Source organism: Spermophilus citellus (assembly GCF_964194105.1).
Source record: "Spermophilus citellus genome assembly, chromosome: 4".
Lineage (NCBI taxonomy): Eukaryota > Metazoa > Chordata > Mammalia > Rodentia > Sciuridae > Spermophilus > Spermophilus citellus.
In genome coordinates, this window is record NC_138185.1 from 199,733,237 (window position 1) to 199,756,300 (window position 23,064).

A 23,064-nucleotide genomic window follows, 5' to 3' on the forward strand; every position below is an offset into this window, starting at 1 on the left:
AAACCAAATCTTGTGTTTGCCTTTTCACTACCTCTGTATCTTCCAGCTGGTGGCATATCCGTATGTATTATAAATAAACCAAGTATTGCAAATTCAAATGTCTGCAAAGGATAGGAAGGAACTGTAAATGAAAAAATTAGCCAATAGTTTCATGATGCCATGTTATATTCTTTCAACAAAATCGTACTTTGTTTGCAAATTAGATACGCAGGAATATTCTCTCATGGAAAAACACCCTGCCTGTTTTCTTTATGACACTATCTTTACTTTAACCACTTTAGGTAGAGATTTAAGTATAAATATTAATTTCTTCTTAGCTGTACCTTGAGGAATAACAACAGCAGGAGGAGAATGGTACATGGCAGCTGATTCTCAGCCTCTATTGGAGAGGCAATAGGATGGGGACTTGGCTGTTGCAAAATGCTTGTCCCATCTTAATTGGACAATTCTCCAGCCAGTGACTGACTTGAAGAAATGTAGACCTAAGGCTACCATATAGAGATAATTGGAAATCTGATTTTTTGTGTGAAATAGTCTTTTCAAAATACCGTGGAGAAAACAGTAAAAAAAAAAAAATCGCATTTGGAGGCCGAATATTACATACTGGCCATAATTTGGGCTTCTAATGTATACCCTAAGGAATAGTGACAATTCTGAAAGATAGTTATTGTAATGAAGATATTTGTAAGAAGGGAAACTTCAAGTTATACCAGAAAAATATCTATATAAATATTTTGACTTATCACCTCTTATTGATATTATAGAAAAGCAGTTCTATTTTCATTGAGTCAGATGGCAATATACAATACTGATGCCGAACTCACAGTGGGTTAATTTTTTGCTTTCACATGGGAGCATGAATAATAACACCACACACACACACACACACACACACACACACACACACACATCCTTCCAGTGCCTCCGTTTCTGAAGATGCAAGTAAGTACCTTGTATGTACTCTGTTAAATAGTGGGCACAAACCTGTGCCAGAGAAAGAAGACAGAATGCCCTTTGTGGAGCAGCTGAGTGGCTTTGGATGTGAATTTGGTCAGAATATCCTGCTCTAAACTCCACTGCTTTCTATTTCCACTGGGGAAAGAGGATGAATGTCATTAAAGCTGCTTTGTTGGCACCTTTCATTGTCAAGGTGGGTATACTTTTGATATGTTTCATTTCCTAAAGTGTGTTTGGGGCATTTATTATTTTAAAATTCATTTATTCATTGTAAACAAGTTAAAACATTACAGACAAAACACAACACTTAGCTGCCTTAAGCTCAAATACCTTAAATCTTAGAGGTGATGACTGTTAATATTTTGCAGTGTGGCTTTCCAATCCTTTTTCTGAGTTTGTATACATATATATTAGCTATAAAATACAGTCTTCGTGGGGTTTTTTGTTTTTTTTAACATGAGTGATACTCTTTACATATTCTGCAGACAGTCCCACTGACTTGGATGCATACATGCTCATTTCGCATGTATATGTAAAAATTGTGTTTTTCCATGACATATATAATATTTCTTCCTCTTCAGTGAGTTTTTCATTTTCCTAACAATGTATTGAACACCCTTATAAATACCATTATAGGTTTATTTTCTAGTTGTCCCAGGGAAAATACAGAACAATCTAATTACTGAGCTATAGGGAAACAGATTTTCCTAATAGTTATTTGTGTGTGCATGTGTTTAGAAAGAATTTTAACTTAATGTTTGAGGTATCAAAAATAATCTGGTGTTTTTAAATTCCAGTTTTATATCCTGCCCTCCTTTGAATTTTTTTCTCTGAAGTCTAGATTTAGAATTGATACAGATAAACAAAATGGGTTCAGAGTAGTATCCATAGTTCAGAACTAATAAGCTTTTGGAATAGAAACTGTTTGAATTGTGGGGAAACTAAAATGTCAATTGAGAAGATAATCTCCCATAATTGTGTATATAAAATACAGTTCTTTTTCTCCAAGTCATTCTCTATTCCCTTTGCAGTTATGAACTTGCACCACAAGTACTATGAAAATATTTTCTTATATCCCTCCTCTTCTTTAATATTAGTTTGTATTGTCCTGAAATATATGTTTTGGGTTCTGTTCCCTTTTTTGAAAAGTAGCATTGAGGTTGGGGCTGTAAGCTCAGTGGATAGTATGTGCTTTACATGTGCAGGGCCCTGCATTTGATCCCTAGCAACCCTCACCCCCACCTCCTGCCCCCCCCAAAAAGTAGTGAAGTCTGAAACATCCATTTTTCTTCTTAGGAACCAGTTCATTTACTTAGATATTCAAGTTTTTATTAAAAAACATGCTTTAAGGATTCTCTTGTTTCTCACATGAGCCTTTTTTGCTTTCACTAGATGTGAATCTGAGTGTTGGTAGAGGTTCACAAGACCTGAAAAGCATTATTCCAACATTTATTGTTAGGATGGGAGAGAAGGCCACTGGGGCTCTAACTTACGGATCCATTATTCCTAGTGAAATGGTTGCTGAGATTTCTTAAGCACTCAAACATACAATTGTGTTTAGAATGATGAAATAGGATAAGTGTACCCTATGAAGAGTTGTGTCCTAAAGCAGTGGTTTTTCCTGGGGAGATTTTAAATTCCTGTAGGCCAGGCTACATTGCATATTTACAAATTAGTATCTAGAAGTGGCACATAGGCATTGGTAATTTGGGTTGTTTTGTTGTTGGGATGTTTGTTTAGTACTAGGGATTAAACTCACTACCACTGAGCCACATCCCCAGCCCTTTGAGACAGGATCTCACTTAAGTTGCTGAGGCTGGCCTGGAACTTTTAGTCCTCCTGCCTCAGCTTGCAAGTCATTATGCTTATAGGTGTGCAGCACCATATCAGGCTTGGGCATTGGTGATTTTTAATGGCTACCAGTAGTTCTAAGGTGCAGCCAAGTTTAGAACTAGTGGAGGAAAGGAGGTTTTAATTTTATTTATTCTCCAAGTAAAAATAAGTTCAATCTGTTAATTTTGCAGTTATGAAGATGGCATTATTAGAAGATTACTACTAACCAACAGTTTAAAATGTAAAAACCCACCTAAACTGAAAGAGTTAATGCTTTCCAAAGGTGTTCCATAGCCAAGGAACAGCTTAGGCACAGGGAGAATTAGTCTTACTATGAGCAGATAAAGCCAAGATTTAAAAATGCCTTCTAATCTAAAACATATGTGTGCCCCTGGACCTGAACACAGCTGTGAAGATTCCTCACAATGGAAACGGGTTGTGGTACAGAGTCAAACTTGAAGGTTTAAAGGAAAAGTTTGATTTATGGAAAGTTGTAGGAGGGTAAAGAGAAATGCAGAGAGGGCAAGCAGGAATATGTCTATGGCTTCTCCTTTGTGATTTTCAGGAAAGAAGATTTCTGCTCTTGGTTCCAGTTATCTGTATAGTCAGTCAAAACTGAAGAAATCCCATCCCGCCCCCATTCAAATTGTTAGCTGCGCAAGGTGGCACACGCATGTAATACCAGTGGCAGGAGGATCGTGAATTCAAAGCCAGCCTCGGCAACAATGAGGCATGCTAAGCAACTCAGTGAGACTCTGTCTGTAAATAAAAAATTCATATTTTTTACGAATACTGGGGCTAGGGATGTGGCTCAGTGGTTGAGTGTCCTTGAGTTCAAACCCTAGTACCTCCCAAAAATTCAAATTGTTATCAAGTGGCTAGGATGTATCTTATTAGGTTAATTTAATCTGCTTCAATGCTTTATAAGATAATTAAGTATCTGTGGCATAAGTGTACAAAATAGAAGCATTCTATTCCATGATCATGTGGAAGTTTTTTGCTCTCCTTTCAGGGACAGTCCTTCAGTAGACCTTTCTCAAAGATTCTGATTTTAACATGTTTTTTTTTTAACTTTATTTTGAAGTAATTATAGATTCATAGGATCTTGAAAAAAAAATGTACACAGGTTAGTTCCAGTTCTTCACCCATGCTGACCCAGTGATAACATATAAAGAGAATTATGTATCAAAGCCAAGCTTATCCAATTTTACAAACATGCACACGTGTACACAGACAACACATTTCCATGTGGTGTTCTCTCATGTAGCTTCATGTAACCACCACAACAATGAAGGTAGACTTGGTAGGTCACTTTCCTTGTAGTCCCATCACCAACTTCAGATCAAGACTTCATATTGTTGGGGGCTACTGATTTGAGCGTTTGTTAGCATAGTTTTTGCAAACACACAGTGGCATTTTCTTTATTTTTATGAGATTATAATTATTGGTTCTCAATAGTCTTCTCAGTAGTTAAAGCATGGTTTATTTGCTTTATTTGAATGGAGTGAAATAATGAGCATATGCCCCAAAACATAAGTATAAGTTGCTGATCTTAGTTTTGGAGAAAATCCACCAATTCTGGCACAGCAGCAGTGGGTTAAATACTAAGAAGTTCTTTTAGTGCTGGATTTCAAAACATTTGAGACCTACTCAGTAACTAGTCAATGCCTTTATTCTAATTCCTAAAACAGTAAGAAGACTTTTGATGTCCCAGAACAAAGCTCTGATGTATTTGAATTGAATAGGCCTAGCTTTCTAATAAAAGAAACAGCAGTCATTTAACAGCATACTAATCATTGAGTTGGCACACCAAACTCTGCCTCACTCACAACTGTCAGGTAATTACTTACTCCAATGCTTAAGAATACATAATCATACCTATTATGTGACATGAGGATCTAAATTATTTTTGTACCTAGTATATAAAAATTAAAGTGTTTAGGAAATAAGTCCAGTGTTACTAAACTTTTTGTGCCCAGTATTTGCTGATAAATCTGCAATCTAGGAAAACAATTTGTATTCTATTCTAATACTATAACCTCACTATTTTCCTTAGGAACAAACTCTTATTTTTTTGTACCATTTTTGTCAAGGTTTATAGGGGAGAGAGGTTTCTGGAGTTTAAACTGATTGGTCCAGAGTCACTAAGCTCTGCTTTGATTAAGTAATAGGATATGTGTTGAGAAGATAGTGATCTTGAACAAAAGCAACTTGGGGTATTTATAAAGAATATGTTCTGCCAGTATAATTGTGAGGTTTTGTTAGGAATTTAATATAGTGATAATGCAGCAAAACCTCAAATTGAAAATCCCATTGTCTCATAAAGCTTGACTTGGAAGTCTGTGTAGAAAGACTAGCCAAAAAATTACTTTTTTGAATCTTGAATATTCTGGAAAAGGTGATCACCAACCCTTATTCACAGGAAAAGATAATCAGCATTAATAACTATAAATGATAAGAATGAGAAAGGAGGCTGGATTATTTTCTTTCTTTTTAAATACATTGATTCAATCTGCTATTTATTTTTTTATGTGGTGCTGAGGATCGAACCCAGGGTCTTGCCCGTGCCAAGCGAGTGCTCTACCACTGAGCCACAACCCCAGCCCTGGATTATTTTCAATAAACAAGTAAACTAATTTTTATGGAAAAGTCATTCTGAACATAGATTTTGAATGTCAGAAGAAAACCAGGGTTTTTTCAGTTATATACTCCCTCCCTGCTCTTCATGCAATTAACAAGTGAAACAACTAGAGATGTTTTGAATGGCTGTACAGAAGTTAATGAAAAAAACATTAGGTTGAAAACAGTCTATTCAATGGAAATATATATATAGCCTTCAAAGAGCAGAATTTAATGATAAATAATTTTAGAAATACCACATTAGTCACTAAGCTTATAATGAAAAGGATGTCAGTAGTGCATTGTACTATAGTGGCATGTAAAAGGCAAAAGCAGATCAGTGTCTTAGCAACCAATTAGCAAACAGCAGTAGTAGTGATGTCATATGTCAAACACATCCACATACAGTTGTAATAACAGGGAGGAGATGCATATAATGTTTGTTTACCCTCAAAATATGTTAACATCAGTTTACATTAGTTTCATGCTATACAATAGGTGTTAGTATATGTTACTGTATGGTTGTAGTAAAAACAAAGGTCAAAATATTTTATATCAGTGATGTCCCACATGGGTGCCATTCTTAACCTAAGGAATAGTTCTTCTTTCACTACAAAAGCAGTACAAATTCACGACTTTGCTAATGGTTTATGATCATTGAGTAATACAGCTAACATGTACTGAGAACATACTATGCATTAGGGATATATAAGTTCTAAGAACTTCACATGTGTTATTTTACCTCAACTTTAGAATAGCACTGAGATGGATGCTATTTTATTATTATGATTTCACAGATGAGAAAGCTGAGGCCGAGAGTACCTTGCAGAGGTCCATAGCTGTAAGTGACTGAGCCTGTGTACCTCCCACTGACTCTACTCAGGAAAGTTAATGATTGCAGGAGAAAGCCAAAGGAGTAGAGAATGGCGGGCATCAGTTGGGATCCCTGAGGATAGAGTGGGAAAAGGAAGAGAGATGTATTTAAGAGTGACTAGAGAATTTGGAAATGGCAAAATAAAAAAAAAAAAAGTGTGAGCATGATGAGGTGAGATTATGAGAAATAAATAGCCCCCAAAAGGCTTGGTGCAAGAGAAACAGACTATAGAGGAAATAGACCCGTGAAGCAAGCGAGGCCTGAATTGTGAGCTGCCATTGTTTTCCTTCCTATACCTGCCTTCACCTTTCATCAGACACTCCCTCTTTTGGAGGCTAACATTCGGTTTGGTTAGTGGGCTTTTTTTTTTATTATTATTATGATTAAACATTCAACTCCTGGGCACTTGGTGAAGGTTTGTGTAGCTTTTCCTTAATGGGACTGGGGTGTAGAACTTTATAGGAATTGTCTAATCTTGGAAAATACTCTATATGAATCATCATCTTCCACAGGTGACCACTTAATAAATCTGTAAGTGAAGGTACCATGATCAGCCTGAGAGATATAAGCATGCTTTAGTAATACTCTCAAATAGGTCATCAGAGCCCATTCTTTAGAGATGTATTCCTGTGTACTTATGGGAAATCTCACCAAGAAGGTTTTGATACTTTTGTGAGAGGTACTATATTTGCCATAGTATCACAAGCTTATCTTTCTCTCCAAAGCATCAAGGCCAAAACAATTAATAATTATGGGGCATTGGTTGGGGGGGCATAGCTCAGTGGTCAGTGGTAGAGCACATGCTTAGCATGCATGATGCCCTAGGTTTGATCCCTACTCCCCCCAAAAAAAATAATTGTAGAGCACTTACCAAATTCAAATTACATAATTTAATCATCAGCCTGATAGAGGTATAACTTATTTCAGGTAAAGTGTTCTTTATCTCTTCTCTAACCATCATTGTATTTTCTTGTCTTTTTCTGATTTTCTCAGTACTGAGAAAATGATCTTGCAAGATCTATGTATATACTTAAGAGAATCTTTATAAAATCATCTAAGGATTTTTAAAATTTGTTTTATATCTTCAAACTGCTTTACAGAGTAAATAGTCAAAAGTATAAAAGTGCTAGACCAATGATTATGAAAATTCACAGGAAACTGATTACCAAAACTTCAGCCATTTTTTAAAGGATTTTTAAAGAAATATTTTTAAAAGAGACATGTATAAAATTAGATTATAGGAGTGCTTTTTAATTTTTTTGAGGATTGTATATTTTTCATTGAAAATGTTTTAAAAGCAAACTTCCTTAATGGGACTGGGGTGTAGAACTTTATAATAAGTGTTGTTTGTTATTCATGCTTTGACCTTTCTTTGATGGGGAAGGAAAAAATCACATAGGCACCCCTGATAGGTCCCGGAAATACCTCTCACCGTTTGAGTTGAGTTTGGAGTTGTGTGCACTGTGTGAAACCATGTTTAAAATAAAGTTTCCAAATGAATCTTCTGTACTGAATGCTAATTAACAGCCTGCTTTCATCTGTAATTAGCATTCTCTCAGAGGTGTTGTCATCACACACCACAGTACAGGCCTGTCATCCACCATTGAGAGACAATTATGCAGTACTTGACCAGAGTATTGAACATGTCTCATTTGGGAGAAAACAGCACCCACATACACCTTAATGGAAAAATTGACCAGACCTTTGGCAGTGACTGCTGAAGGAACATAATAACCAGCTCCACTTACACCCAGACTATATTCCCAACACTGAAAGAGATGTACTTGGTAGAAACAGAAAACTAATAAAATGGAATTCCTCTGATGGCAGAGTGCACGTATTTATACATTCTTCTGTGTTTAGCTCAGTAGTCAGAGAACACTTCCTGGAAAGGCTGCAGGACATGAATGTTTTCAATTTGAGCTTACATATTTCATCTAATCGGTCCTCAGGACAAGGTTGACAGTCCTTGAGGTGGCTTGGCTCAGCTTGTAAAACATACTAATGAGTTTCAGGTTTGGGACAGCTGCTCCATACTGGACAATCATATCAACTTGGAGTTGCTTTCCATGGATTTCTTCAATAATCATGTGATGCCTCTCTGGACAGTGGATTCTTCTGTGTCCAAACAGAATTGATTGCCCTTGACTGAGGTAATCAATAATTGCCACTGTCTGAATTTTGGTTTGAGCAGATTCCTTCATTTTGATGAAAATGGGGTAAAGTGTGTCTGAATATTTGGATGTCTTGAAGGACACTTAAAAATAACCCTTAGCTAGGGCTGTAGTTGGGTGGTAGAGCACATGCTTAGACATGCAGGAGGCCTTGGGTTCTATCCCCAGCACCAAAAACCAAAAATGACCTGCAAGTCTTGGTTTAGGTTTAGTTTTGTGTCTTCTCTCAGCTGTTTGAAGTAAGAGAAAATTCAAAGGAAAGTCATCTTTCATCTTTTTTATGCTGTTGTATCTTCTTTTTTGTGCTGAGTACCTAGCAATAGTTTAGGGAGTTATCCGCTCCAGCTAGCGCCTCACCCTCTAAGTCATGGAAGTGGAGTAGCTGCACAATGGAATTTGTTCTGTGTAGATGGGAAGGAAGGAAGCTAGTGCAGTCACAGACATCTCTCAGGACTAAAAAGCCCAAGCCATGTATTATCCCACTCTACCCTGCATGCCTTTGGCCACGTTTACAGGCTTCATTCCGACTAGTTAAGAAGAGAGATGCAGTTACTCAGCTTTGCAGATCTCTTGCTGTTTGTTCAGAGTGAGTCACAGTTTGTGTTGGGCCAGAAGGGAGGAAGAAAGTGTGGATTTCACAAATTGCTTCACCTGTGGAAGTTTGTCCACGGACTGTGATTTCTTTTGGAATTGGAGAATTTCCATTTCTGTATTTATCCCAGTTTTGCTATTCGTCACCTGTGAGGTGGAGCACCAGGCAGCGTTGTCAGTGCCACATCAGTGCTGAATGCTTGCTCTAGTGGTGGTTTCCTGTTTGAGATCCTGAGTGACAGTGTAGAGTAGCATGCAGCCTTGCTCAGAATGTCTTGGGTCCCTCCGTGTTCCTGACCAGGTCTACCAACCCAACTGTCCTGGCCTTACAACATTTGGGAAATTACTTCATAGTTCAGAAACCTTGGTTTGTTCAAGGTTCTGTTTGGATAATAGCTGCTTTTCAGGGCAGAAGTTTAATGAATGTGACAGTGTCTGGCAGATAGGTGGAGCTTGAGAAACAGGTAAGTAAAATGAAAATAGTCATTTGTAAAAGCCCCAAATACCCTGATAGCTAGAGGAAGAGAGGGGAAATAGCTTTTGTGTTACGTGTCACAGAACACTTCAGGACATAGTATCTTTAATCCTTACAACCTTATTTTACAGATGCAGAGCTAACAGGAAGTTGTCAGTCTTAACACCTGACAACAGTGGATTGAGATTCAAGTCTTCCTATTCCAAACTTGTGTTTCTTTTACAATATACTACCGATACATTGATATACTCAGTTGATATATTTTATAATTAAGTTTAAATATTTGATGATTCTAGAAAGGAAATAAGTGATCAGAATGGTAATAGTACTTATTCAAGGGCAGGGAGTTCATGTGCCCATTTTATATGACTATAGCTAAATGGTTACCATTTAAGACAAACTCAGGAAACTCTGGCCAGTCACTCCTCATTTTGTTTGACTTTAACTCCGAAACACCTCCTGGGGATACCTGGATGATTTGAATATCTCTGGGATGTCACTGTCCAGTTTTGAAATAATTTTATAAATGGGTTTCTTCCAGGAAGGATCTGAGTCTCTCCCTGTGGAGACAGCCCTGAAGAACTCTTGCAATGTCACACTGGCAATTTCCAAGAAGCAATCCGGGACCTGCATTCCCAAGGAGACCCCAAAGAAAGGAAAGACATGAGGCTGGAAGCACTGGTGCCACGGAGCCCTACCCACCCACCCCAGACAGATGCTACCTGTTTCTTGGGTAGTGGGATAAGAGCAACCCTGCTCTAGCAGCCCCTGACTGCTGCAGCCTAGGCATGCCCTGCTCCCGGAGAAAGTGTATTAAGAAACACTCCCCTTGTAGGAGAATCTGGTTTCATTTGTGTGGGCTTTTTAGTAAGTTAGTAGAAACTAATTAATTGAAATTAAATCTGTGATTCAAAGAGGTTTGTAGCATTCTTTTCCTCAGACCTGTTGTGGAAAGATGTATCCCCCATGTCTATCATACCTCACCCCACTACCCTTTAGGGCTGGATCCCAAAGGCTTACCTTCCTGCTTCCAAAGCCAATGGAATGGAGCTGTTCCAGGACCCTTACCCAGAGTGGCACCATAAGTGACGCTGTGGGACACAGCGTCCAGATCCAGCTTGGCCTAGGACTTGCTGCCACTACCTGCTAAGTAATCACCCCCACATGGAAAGGTGTGGTGGTGCCACTGTCCCACACGCCCTGGCTCCTTTTCCTCCCACAGGTAGGCTTAGGTTTCCCAGCATTCAGCCTGAGCATCCAGCCAGTGGGCACCAGCAGTTCTTACATCATTAGAGATATCAATAAACTGCTCCTGTGATCACAATCGAGACAAAAGCAAGAGGGAAATGCGGTCTATGACAAGACACACCTGGCATCTCCAGAATGAGATGCATCCTAACAGCTGCCAGCTGTCCAAGAGGCTCCTCCACCTGTTTCCTGATAGGAATTCACACTAGTGACACTGAGGCTCACCCTTCACTATCACTTACCCCTAAGGTGCCATCAGTGTGCCTTCATAGGGATCCCAAGGCTCAGAGGCTTGAGCGTCTTTTTTAAATATTTTTTAGTCATAGATGAACACAATATTTTCTTTATTTTTACGTGGTACTGAGGATCAAACCCAGGGCCTCACACGTGTGAGGCAGGCGCTCTACCTCTGAGCTACAGCCCCAGCCCAAGGCTTGAGTATTTTTATTTGTTATAAAACTGTTCAAGTGAGAATATAGATACGAGCCAAATGATGAACAGAAATTGTTCAGGAAATCTAGGCCAAAACTCGTTGCTAGCATTTAGTCCTGAGTCTCCTGACAAAGATAAAAAGGTCAAGCAAATTCTGAAATTTGATAATTACAGAATAAGTCTAGACTGGCATAACTCCTGGTAGACTTCTGCTTATGTTTCAGCATGAAGATGGGGGGTATTTGCTGCATCTACCTATTGCCTGAGTGCAGATGTTTAGGCTGTTGGTGATACAGAGATTGGCTCCAGGGCCTTGTGATTCTCAGTGACAAGGAGAGACACCATCGAGGGGATCTTTTCTCAAACACCCAGTCCCATAGGAAAGACACTGCTCAGACCTGATGGGACCCTGGTACATGGTCTTACCTCAAAGTCATTTCCCTTGTTATAGTGCATATTGAGGGCTCGAAAAAGTTCTGAATCACGGAGAACCACCAGCACTTTGGGATTTGTGACACCATCTGAAACCGCTTGACGGGCAAATTTTTCCATTTGGATGTAATAAAACTCACGAAAGTTGCTGAACCACTTGATCATCTGAGAGGTGATGCAGCGGTTGAACTGTGCAAACAAGGAGTCCATCAAGTCAAATATTTGCCCTGAGGTGCTCCAAATCATAACTGTCAGCATCAAATTCAACACAGGGTTGATGTTAATAGCTTCAACCAAATAATGGGACTTCCTTTAGAGAAAGAAGCAAGAGCTGTTTACCAGGCCTATTCAGTTGGCCTTCAGAATCTGAATTAGGTCTAAAATGCCCACTAGACAATAATTCTTCAAGTACTAGATTTATAGAGAATATTTTCATGGTGTCTAAGTGGTCCTTTGAAAGAGTCTAGGGTCAAGGTTACTGTGGTGCTAGCGAGCAGCCAGGGAGCCTTCTACTTATGTAAAAGGTTGAGGGAAGTGGTAAGGGTATAGGTCAAAGGGCAGTTTTTAGAGTTACAAAATGAATTGAAATCTAAATCAGAATTTGCTACAGGTATCAACCAACAACTGAATAAGGGGGGAAGACCTGAAAAAACAGCCCTTAGCTGTTATGGAAGCCCCCAGAAACTTTTCCATGGCAACAGGCAAGTTTTGATTCCTTTCATTTTCCTTATTGTCACACTTGATGTAAGTCTGACAATGTCTGACAGTGTATATAGTTGTTCATAAGGTTTTCATAAGGCTCCCAGCAGAGACAAAACTAGGCCAAAGATTCCAATTATTAGTGTTTCTCTCTCCCCCTACTTTCCCTTCCCATGTGTTTCTGGGATTATCCATAACTCAGCAGCCTAAAAATTCAGACACCCAACCTTCCTAGGCCAGTGATTATTTGGGCAGTCTCTGCCCAGAACTGGGAACCACACCAGTTAGATCAGCAGCATGAACAGGAGCTAACATGTGAGGGTCTGGACCTTCCTCATACAGAGCTGGGAGTTTTGCAGGGGCTGAAACTTTGACTTTACCTGGACATCGGGGAAATAAGCCTTCAGGAGGCTGGAGCTGGGGTACCTTGTGAAGAAGAACATGAGTTTGGCCTTCTTCAAGTGACCAGGGTTCAGTCCTTCCTGGATTTATCTCAGTGTCAAGGAAAAGTAACTTTGAAAAACCAGTTACCAAATCATGTTATCAGATTATCCAAATAGCAATTGTCCTGTTCCTTGTGGTTTCTTTTTCTCTTTTTCTGACTGAATGGAGTATTTGCTTCTTTTTTCCATCTCTGGAGACTGGTTATATAACCTGAATGTCTACAGGCAGTCAAGATGCAAAATTTAGAAACATCTTGATATGTGAAGGCATGATATCAAACAGTTGATGTACTCTTGTGTTTCTCCAAAATGGGATGGGAAGAGACAGCAGCTTATATCCCACATAAGCCCTTTTGAAACCCCAAGTAGAGATTTACTTCCCCTCTGCCTCAGTTTCCTCATCTGTAAAATGAGAGAAGTAGCTTAGATTGGTTCCATTTGGGTTCTCATTCTCCAAGTTGTCTTTGCAGGCATGTGAGCCCCAAGCATCTAGACAAGTTGAGCACAGTGCCCGTGTTGCTTCTGCTCCATCAAGACACTTGAACTGTGCCTGTATCTGCCTGGCAGAACTTTCCATTATCAGTTAAGCTCCAGTTTAGAAGCTCCATCTCATGTGGAACCTTTCCAAACCAATTTGGGCCTTCCTCACCCTGTGCTCCTGAGGCTTTTTGTATAAATCTCTGCTGTAACAATTACCTTATTGGAATTTTTACTGCATGTTTGTCTCCCCATTTAGACTGTGAGCTCCTTGAGGGCAAGGACCATGTCTTTTTAACTTTGTGTTCCATGTCTTTATCTAGCACTGGGCTAGGCACATAGAAGATACTCAAAAAATGTGTACTGGATGAGGAAGGGAATGGATGATCAACCTATTCCTCACCCTGAGGACGGATTCCTTTCACCTTAAGAACAGGGAGCTGTGGTGCAACTCCTTAGCACCAGAGTGGGAGAGAAAGAAAGACTGTCACTTAATGCTTAGCATTCCTAGGAAAGGACTGGGTGAGATGCCTTCCAAAGAATAACGTTGGGTATTAGATCTGAGTGCTTTCAAACTTAAGACTTTCCTGCAGGATAAATCAGTTTAGCCAAAAGAAACCAAACCCACTAACTATGGTTATAGCTGGCCTAGGCACTCAGGCTGCTGCATGGAAAACCCCTGTCCCCCATCTGTTGTCCTTAAAGTTTTGGGTTTTGTTTGTTTTCGTACTAGAACCCCAGGGCATTCTAACTCTGAGCTACATCCCCAGCACCCCCTCCCTGTTTTCTTTTTTTCCTATTTTATTTTGAGACAGTTGCTTGCTAAGTTGCCTAGGTTGGCTTTGAAGTTACAAACGTCCTCTCATTGGCTGTACTTCTTATCCTTACGTTGATGAATGCTATGAAAAGAATCTTGTATTTGGGAATCCAAAGACCCAGATTCAGAGGCTGATTTGGCTATTAGCTATTTGACCTTGGGCAAACCACTTAACTTCTCTGGGCCTACTTTCTAAAATTTAGAATATAATGGTTAAAGCTTTTGCTTGGCTGTCAGATCCTGGGTTTGAATCCTGGCTCCTCTCTAGTCTGCCTTGTGACTTTGAACAAGTTAGTTTGCTCTATTTCTATACCTCTCAGATACCTGTCTAGAGTGGACACTAGGGAATTGTGAGAAAAACCAGGCTGGAAACCCCTTATCTGAAATACCAGGGCAAGTAGTGCAGATTTCAGAATTCTGTTATTTTATAAAGTTAATATGGTGTGTGGGTGTAGGTGTGTGTCACATGTTAATTAACACAGCAGAGGCAGTCTGTAATACAACACACTAATATCTCTACAGCGAAGTGTGACTAATTATGCTAAGTGGAATAAAGTCCATAAATAGCCTCCAGTCTGTCAAGTTTTGCCACCAAAACCGGTTGACTCACTTTTAAAGGAAAAAGCTAGAGGGCTCTTCAGAGCTTTTGGGTTTTTATATTGTGGCTAAATGGCAGTGGGCATGCACATGTGATCTGCCACAGGAGAAAGTGCCTGAGGAGTGCCCCTTGTTCCAGTCTGCACTCCTAGTGACAGTTCTCTTTCACGAAAGCAGGTGCTGCTAGATGGATTTCATGGCCCATGGGAACTCATCTCTAGTGCAGAATACAAGCAGCAGGAAGGAGGGAGTAGTCACTGGAGGCAGGATACTACCTGGGGGGATCCTCAAATCATTGTAAAGACAGCCACATCTTCATCTGTGTGACAAGGCTTGATCTAGTTCTTTTTTAGGATGGGCCCCAGAACTTCCTGATGCTCTCTGAGCCTGATCCTCATTTTTACAGGGCAGGAACAGGCACATGAGGGTGCCTGACTAATTGACAAAATAAAAAAATCTTTAGGGGCTGAGCCTTCTTTTTTTTCTTTTGATACTGGGGCACTCAACCACTGAGCCACATCCCCAGCCCTATTTTGAATTTTATTTAGAGACAGGGTCTCACTGGATTGCTCAGCGCCTTGTCATTGCTGAGGCTGGCTTTGAACTCAAGAACCTTCTGCCTCAGTCTCCTGAGTTACTAGAATTACAGGCATGTGCCACTGGGCTGAGCCTTCTTGAAGGACCCCCTGCTGCCCAAATTTAGTAGGGAGTCTTAGCCAGTGCTCTCTTAACAAAGGCCCAGACAGCCTTTCTCACAGTGAAAGTCAGTCTATGCTGGTATGTGTACTTCCAAGATGACTCTTCCTGCATGAAGAGGCAGTCAGTGCTGGTAAATGATGTTCTTGCCACTGGTTTTAGGGTTGCTCACTGCCTTCCAAGAAAGCCCAAGCCATGGGATGTTTCTAACACCATGGACCAGCAGGGGGCGCTCAGAGCACTTAGGACACAAGGCCACCTCAGGCTGGGCAGTGAGCCAGCCCCACCCCATCCTGCCCTGCAGCTGCCAGACAGGGGACTGGACTTGGACTATGCGCACTTAGATATGACTTCACAGACACATTAACCTCTGGAATCTGTACTCACAGCTGCCCACGATAAACTCAGCATGTGAATACAGCTCACTAAAAATGCAACACCAAAAATACATTCTCAGGAGGTTTAGTCCTGCAGGATGCTTGTTGGAAGAGGGTTCTTTGGTCCCAAGAATTTGGAACTGCTTACATTTTCCTTTTAGAGCTTCGCAGTAAACTTCAGCATGTTAAAGACTCTGAAAATGCCTGCAGTGAAGAAACTAACCCAGTCAAGTGCAGTGATACATGCCTGTAATCTCAGCAATTTTGGAGGTTGAGGTAGGAGGATCACGTGTTTGAGACCAGCCTCAGCAGATTAGCAAGACACTGTCTCAAAAAATAAAAAGGACCGGGGATGTAGCTCAGTGTTAGAACTGGTTCAATTTCCAGTTCTCCCTCCACAAAAAAAGGAAAGAAAGAATAACCTAGTATTTGCCAAAAGTACTTTTTTTTTTTTTTTTTGGTATCAGAGATTGAACCCAGGGATACTTAACCACTAAGCAACATCCCAGCCCTTTTTATATTTATAGACAGAGTCTCATTAAGTTGCTTAGGACCTCACAAAATTACTGAGGCTGGCTTTGAACTCCTGATCCTCCTGCCTCAGCCTTCTGAGCCGCGAGAATTACAGGCATGTGCCACTGTGCCCAGCTCCTCTGCTCTTCTAACTCAACAACTTCTATCCTGAGTATTACTCTGGGAAACACTGTTTTGGGGAGGGGGCTCTGTCTAAAGGCTATGATAAAATTCAGACCACCACAGGCCATCCTGGACCTCTCAGACTTTCCCAGTTGTGGAGGTGGGGGTCCTCTCCCTCCAGTGCCCAGATCTCGGGTTTCATCCCACCTGGCTGTAGCCTGGAAGCTGTTCCTTAAATCAAAGACTTCTGGTCCTTTCAGGACATCTCTCTATGTCTAGTCTCTGAGAAAAACTCCTCTTTTCCCCCAGAAGTTCTTGGATCCTCATGTATTCCCCATGAATTATCTAACATGCAGGGTTTTTGCCTGTAGATCCATGAGGTTGGGGAAGCCATATCTCAGATGTGACATTCCTTTCACCTTCTCTGCCTAGGGCTATGAGCAGCTAGTAATCAAATGTCAGAGCTCTTTCTTCCACAGGGTATGTACTATATTGTGGAAGCCCATTTGAGTTTGAAAGCAAACAAAACTCTCTCAGACCCAAAGGAACAAGTTAGTCATGGTGGAATCCAATGAGTCACAGAAGTAACTAAGTGAACCTTCCCAGGATCCCTCACTCCTAGAATGTGGTTTCCACTTGGTCACACAATTAATAGGCTGTGAGTCAGGGAAGGAAGGTTCAGAGACCATATTAAGAAGACGGTGGAAAGTAAAGTTGGTCCCTATGCAATACAGTTATCTGTCCCCGCCTCCTCCTCAACTTCCAGTTTTCCTGCCTCTCTGGGCTGTAGCCATGAGAATTTCAGTGACCAGGAAAGGATATATGCACGGAAGAGAAGGGAGTTGCATCTGTGACAGCCTCCAGGCTGCTGTGCTCAGTCTTCACGGAGGGAAGGAGGGGTCGGCTCTCCAGATGGGGCACTGTGGTGAAAGGCAGCGGGCACGGCTGCTGGCTCCAGACCCAAGGTTGCAGAGCAGACTCTATAGAGGGGTGACTTTGTGAAGATGAGTCCAGCGGAGGATTGTCGCTCCAATGACCATTGGGTGCACGACCCAATAGCTGGCTAAGAATCTGATTTTCCTGGACATGGGAAGGAATAGCCAAGGGATAGTTTGTTACGGGACCCTGATAGGGTTTGGAGATTCTTGGTGAGATAGGGTACCTTGGAGAATCTAGAGGCTTGACTAGTGGTAAGTTTCCTACAGGGACCCCAACTTGTGGCTGGGTCCTTCTGGGCAAGGTGGCCAGAGTAAGTAGATCTTTATAGGTCCCTCCCACAGGAGGCGAGGGCTCACTTCTGCCTTCTGGCACTAGTCTCTGGAAACTTCTGCCCTGCTGGGTCAGGTGGCCTGGTGGATTCAAAAGCACCTTTTGTAAAACAGAGTCCACAGCCTGGGACACTGCCCTGGTCAGTTCTTTCCTCAGAATCTCCAACAAAGCTTGTGTTCCAGAAGAAAGGAACCTGAGCTCCTCAGACCGATGTTCAGGCTCAGACACTCTGTGTTTTTCTGCCCCACAAAGGTACGCGCTAGAATCCTGATGGCGATCACTGTCGGTAGCCCAGGGGTTAGACTCACAGCTGTTCCTCTGCTTTTCCCTCAGGGGGCCTTGCCCCTGCTCAGAGCCTCTGGGGTCCTGAGCTGCAGCCCTGGGCTCGGCAGTCTGCAGGATGTGCTGTTGCAGATGTCTCAGCTGTTGCTTGAGCCGATGAAGTTGTTCTCTCACCCCGGGACCCCCCTTCCTGTTGCCCCAGGCAGGGCCTGGCTTCAGGGGGCCTTGCTGCATGGGGAGACTCTGCTTCCTCTTTCGCTTCTCTGGGAAACATGGGCTATCCCTGGCTTGGGCATTGCCTGGCACCAGGGGGTTGGGAGAGAGACATATGCCTTGGACGATGGTCTCCACTCTCGCCCTCTTGGCCTGGATGTGCTCATCCCCAAACCAGTTGGTATCAGTGAGGCTAGAACTGGAGGCCTGGCCCCAGGGAAAGGGGGAGTCTTTCTCCAGCTCTTGGGAGGCTGGGCTTCTCTCACCTTCCACACAGAGTTCGGCCAGGTGGGAGCAGGTCCCAGACTGAGAAGAAATCAAGATAGAGTTTGGATCCATCGCTTGGCTTCCCAGGCAATTGCTGAGAGCTCTCTGAAGAAGTTGAGGGGCTTCTGGAATCCCTCCTCCCTCTTCAGTGGGGCACGCACCCAGAATGAACGGGAGGTCCCTCCTCTGCCCTCAGCAGGGTGAAAAATTTCTGCTGCAGAGGACTGAGGCTCTGGATGCCAGGACTTAGGAACCTCCTGGGCAGACTCCTGAAATTAAAGACAGCAAGAAAACAGTACATGTGACTTGGAGCAGTGCTTTGTAAACTCGAGTGTACAAAGAAAAAGGCCTTGGGATCTTGGTAAAACAGATTTCAAGTCAGTAGATCTCAAGAGGAGCAGAAATTCTGCAGTCCATGCTGGTCAGTGAAAGGAAAGTGACCACAACACTCGGAGCAACCAAAAGATCTTTATTGCAGCAGTGCAACAAAAGGAAAAGAAAGAAGGAGAGAGAGAGAGAGGAGGAAGCACATGCAGGAGACAGAGAAAGCAAGAGAGATAGCAAGAGAGAGGGAGCAAGAGAGAGAGAGAGCAAGAGAGAGGGAGCAAGAGAGGGGGCCTGGCAGGAGGGAGTTTTTATAGCCCAAATCTAATGGGGCCTCTGGGTCTGCAAGCTGCCTTGTTGGCCCAAGGGGGTTTAAGTGTTCAGCCTTGAGCAGGGTTGAATGTTCAGACTTGAGGCAAACAGGTGATAAAGGACCAGATAGAGGGGGGTTTGAGTACGTGGGCTATCTTGCAGCCAACATCTGTTCAGCCTGCCCTGCAGACAACACAGTTCAGCCTGCTCTGCACCCAACAGTCAGGACCCTACTTTGAGGAGATTCCAAGAGTGAGCCCTTAGGAGGAAAGATCTTCTGCCTGGGCTTAATGATACATAATAATAATAATGGCAGCCAATTGAGCGTCTGGCATTATGCCAAGAACATGACCTGACATCCCCATTATCTACAATTCAGGAACCAGACTCCAGAGAAGTTAAGGAGTTACCTCCCTAAGATCAAACAACTAGTAAAAGGCAGGTTGGAGTCAAACCAAGATTTGCCAGATCTGGAGTGACTAAGGGCAACAGAATTATCTAGGCACTTGTTAAAAATAGGAAATTTAGAGGTCATAGCTCAGTGGTAGGGCACTTGCCTAGCATGTGCAAGTCCCTGGGTTCAATCCCCAGTAGTGCAAAAACAAATCAACAAAAAATAAAAGCAATAAACAAAACTTTAAAAATATATATATAGGAAATTCATCTGGCCCAGTCAGACCTGCTAACTTGGACCCTTAGTGTTGGAGCAGGCATCTGTGTTGGCCACACCAATTAAAAGTTGAAGAATCAGTGCTGTTTGCCCACTATACTACCCTGCTTTCTAGAAGAAAATCTGATTATGCATTTATCACTCAACTATTTAACAACTGTTCATTGAACACCTTCTATATGTCAGGCCACATTCTGGGAAGTTGGAGGGACAGAGTGATCAAAACAGCAGAGTCTGCTCTCAGGAAACGGGCAGTCTAGTAGGGGAGGCAGTATATTTTCAGGGCATGATACTTGCCATGAAGAAAAAGCAGAGCGAAAGGTTGAAAACTGGGGTGAAGGGCTGAGGAGGAGGGAGCTACTTTAGGAAAGGCTGCCTGAAGCTGTTTGATTCCCACAAAGTCTGGAAGTACACTGTGCCCCACCCAGGAGGCTTCAGACAAAATCGATCACAGCTGGGAGTTTACAGAGCGTCCTTACACATTCACCATGTTGCCTCTCACAGCGACCTTTACAGTTGCATCATATTCCCACTTTACAGATGAATAAACGGAGGCTCCATGGAACCAAGAATGGTTCCCAGTTTCCAGATTCCAAACCTTCTAATTCCAACCATGCCTCGGCCGAATCCCTGAAGATGCAGGGCCTGTGTGAGAGCTTGACTTCTCCGTCCATTAAACAGATTCATCCTCTCCTGGAGGAGGTCAATGAATTTTTTTCCCTTTGTAGATTTCCACTCTCCTTTGCTTTTTTTTTTTTTTTTTTTGGTAGGGGGGGTGGGGTGGAAGGAGGGAGGTTTACTGGAAATTGAACCCAGAGGCGCTGTACCACTGAGCTACATCCCCAATCCCCCCCCCCTTTTTTTTTTTAAAAGACACAGTTTCACTAAATTGCTTAGGGCCTTGCTGAATTGTTGAGTCTGACCTTGAATTTTTGATCCTCCTGCCTCAGCTTTTAGAGCGGGTGGGATTACATGCATGTGCCATGGCACCCAGCTCCTTTGCTTCTTTTACACAAGGCTGGCTAAAGAAAACTGGCTTTCTTCTGCCCACCTTTACTTTTATCCTGAAACTCCTTTGGAATCCTCCTGGGCCTTCTGCAACTGGTGGGGTGGAGGCCTGCTGCCCGCACCAGCACACTTGGCCTCAAGCCTCCCCTGGGGCTATCAAGTGACAGGCACCAACACAAAGTCCTGGTGGTCTGCCTAAGGATGGAGGGTATGGCAGCTGCATGTCATCGTGAGAAAAATGCCACAGAAAGAAAGCTAGAGTCTTGGGTCAGAATAATTAGAAGGGTCTTACTTTGAGTAAGATCTTTGCAAATTATTAAAATAAAAACAGATGACTTGTCAAACTAATGTAAATTTAGAAATGTGTTACTGTCATGTTTATACCAACAGTTTAGGTGGTTTACTAAGTTTACTACCTATTGGAGAGAGGAGCATTTCTTGACTTCCTGTGATAATTTGACAATGAATATATAATATTTGTATAATATAAAAAAATTATTTTAAAAACATCTTTATCATATGATGAGCTTGGCTGGATCATTAAACATATGTGACCAGGGCTGGGGCTGGGGCTCAGTGGTAGAGCACCTGCCTGGTACGTGTAAGGCACTGGATTTGATCCTCAGCACCACATAAAAAAAATAAAGGCATTCTGTCTACCTACAACTACAAAAATTAAAAAAAAATTAACCAAGAGAAATGGAACAATAATGATATAGTCTATATAATTTATTTTTAGTTAGGCAGCTTCCATAAAGAAGGATATGGAAAATGACAACCTCCCAAGACTGTGTGACCTGGGAGGAGGAAGAGAGGAAGAAGGCAAAACATTGATCCTTCCCCAATAAATCCTTTCCCACCGACAAGACAGTCCCTGGGAAGGAGGTGAACATCAATCCTAAAATGGCAGTTCTTGGGAAAATATTGATCCTTTCCCAGTGTCAGTGAAGCCACACATTAATCCTGTCCCAGTGACAATACAATGACCCCCAGAGGAAAAAGATAACAGAATGCTGAGCTCTGGACCCTCCATCCTTTCCCAGTAAAAAGTTTCAAATTTTTACAGTCTTTTCCCTGAATGCCCAAACGGACACATTCTGTTGAAGTGATTAAGTCATCTCTCAGTGTTACCTATAAAATCCAGACCTCTGGCTGGGTGTGGTGGTGCATGCCTGTAATCTCAGCAGCTCGGGAGGCTAAAGCAGGAGGATCACAAGTTCAAAGCCAGCCTCTGCAACTTAGTGAGGCCCTAAGCAACTCATCAAGACCCTGTCTCTAAATAAAACATAAGGGCTGGGGATGTGGCTCAAGCAGTAGCGCGCTCGCCTGGCATGCGTGCGGCCCAGGTTCGAACCTCAGCACCACATACCAACAAAGATGTTGTGTCCGTCCGCCGAGAACTAAAAAATAAATATTAAAAATTCTCTCTCTCCTCTCTCACTCTCTCTTTAAAAAATAAATAAATAAATAAATAAAATATAAAATAGGGCTGGAGTTGTAGCTCAGTGGTTAAGGACCTCTGGGTTCAATTCCCAGTACTAAAAGAAAAAAAGAAAAAAACAAACCCAGACCCCTTCTATAACCAGTGGTAATTTTCTACCCAGAAAGTAAGCCCCTCCAATGCCTGACCCTAACTCTGTTGCTGAATAAAAGGCATTGCTGAGGGGCTGGGGTTGTGGCTCAGTGGTAGAGCACTTGCCTAGCACATGTGAGACACTGGGTTCAATCCTCAGCACCACATAAAAATAAAATAAAGCTATTATGTCCACCTACAACCAAAAATATATATTAAAAAAAAACCAACAAAAACATTGCTGATCCATGAAGTCCTGGTTATTTATGTTTTCATTATGTGCCAAAACCATTTTGGTTATTTTTGCTTACACCAACTGCTCACTGAACAGTTTGTGCTCATACTGAGTATCTTCAAACCCAAACTCTATAGCTGCCCCTTCATCTTGCTTCACCTTGTACCAGTCTCTTGCTCTACAAGTCAGAAGCCAGGGGTGGCTAACTCCTCATCATTAGCATTGATTGGCTGATAGGTTTATGGTAAAATGGCTCTAAACTCCATCCCACCATACCTTTCCCATCATTACCATCTGATTTAGGATCTCGCCATTTTTCACCAAGATAATTCCAGTACCTCATGACCGCTTCCATTCCTCTAGCCTCTCCTCTCTCTGGCCTTTCTTCATTATTCATTCAACAAATATGGATTGAGTGCTGCCAACAGACAAAATCCTCTGCCTGTGTAGAGCTAACATTCATGCAGAGGCAACAGAGGAAATAACATGAGAAATAAAAATGGAGGATCATTGTGTAAGGTCTTGTTGGCCATG

General features: G+C 41.9%; 1 protein-coding gene and 1 long non-coding RNA gene across 3 annotated transcripts; one reads left to right on the plus strand and one right to left on the minus strand.

Moving 5' to 3' along the window:
• Positions 1-906: 906 nt before the first annotated feature.
• On the plus strand, positions 907-9,415 carry LOC308646998. Its single transcript, XR_014021557.1, has 2 exons — positions 907-7,625; positions 7,772-9,415. It is a non-coding gene; the product is annotated as an uncharacterized lncRNA (long non-coding RNA).
• Positions 9,416-9,542: 127 nt separating this feature from the next.
• On the minus strand, positions 9,543-18,480 carry PROX2 (prospero homeobox 2; the record flags this gene model as incomplete). Of its 2 annotated transcripts, XM_081290682.1 has the most annotated exons (4): positions 9,543-10,150; positions 11,630-11,824; positions 12,715-12,816; positions 17,206-18,480. In XM_081290682.1, the coding sequence occupies 4 exons, from the start codon at positions 18,478-18,480 to the stop codon at positions 9,965-9,967; spliced, it is 1,758 nt and encodes a 585-aa protein (XP_081146808.1). In that variant the 3' UTR covers positions 9,543-9,964. The 2 variants fall into 2 exon arrangements, with proteins under 2 accessions (XP_081146808.1, XP_081146809.1); XM_081290683.1 differs by lacking the exon at positions 12,715-12,816 and having other exon boundaries at positions 17,746-18,480.
• Positions 18,481-23,064: the final 4,584 nt, after the last annotated feature.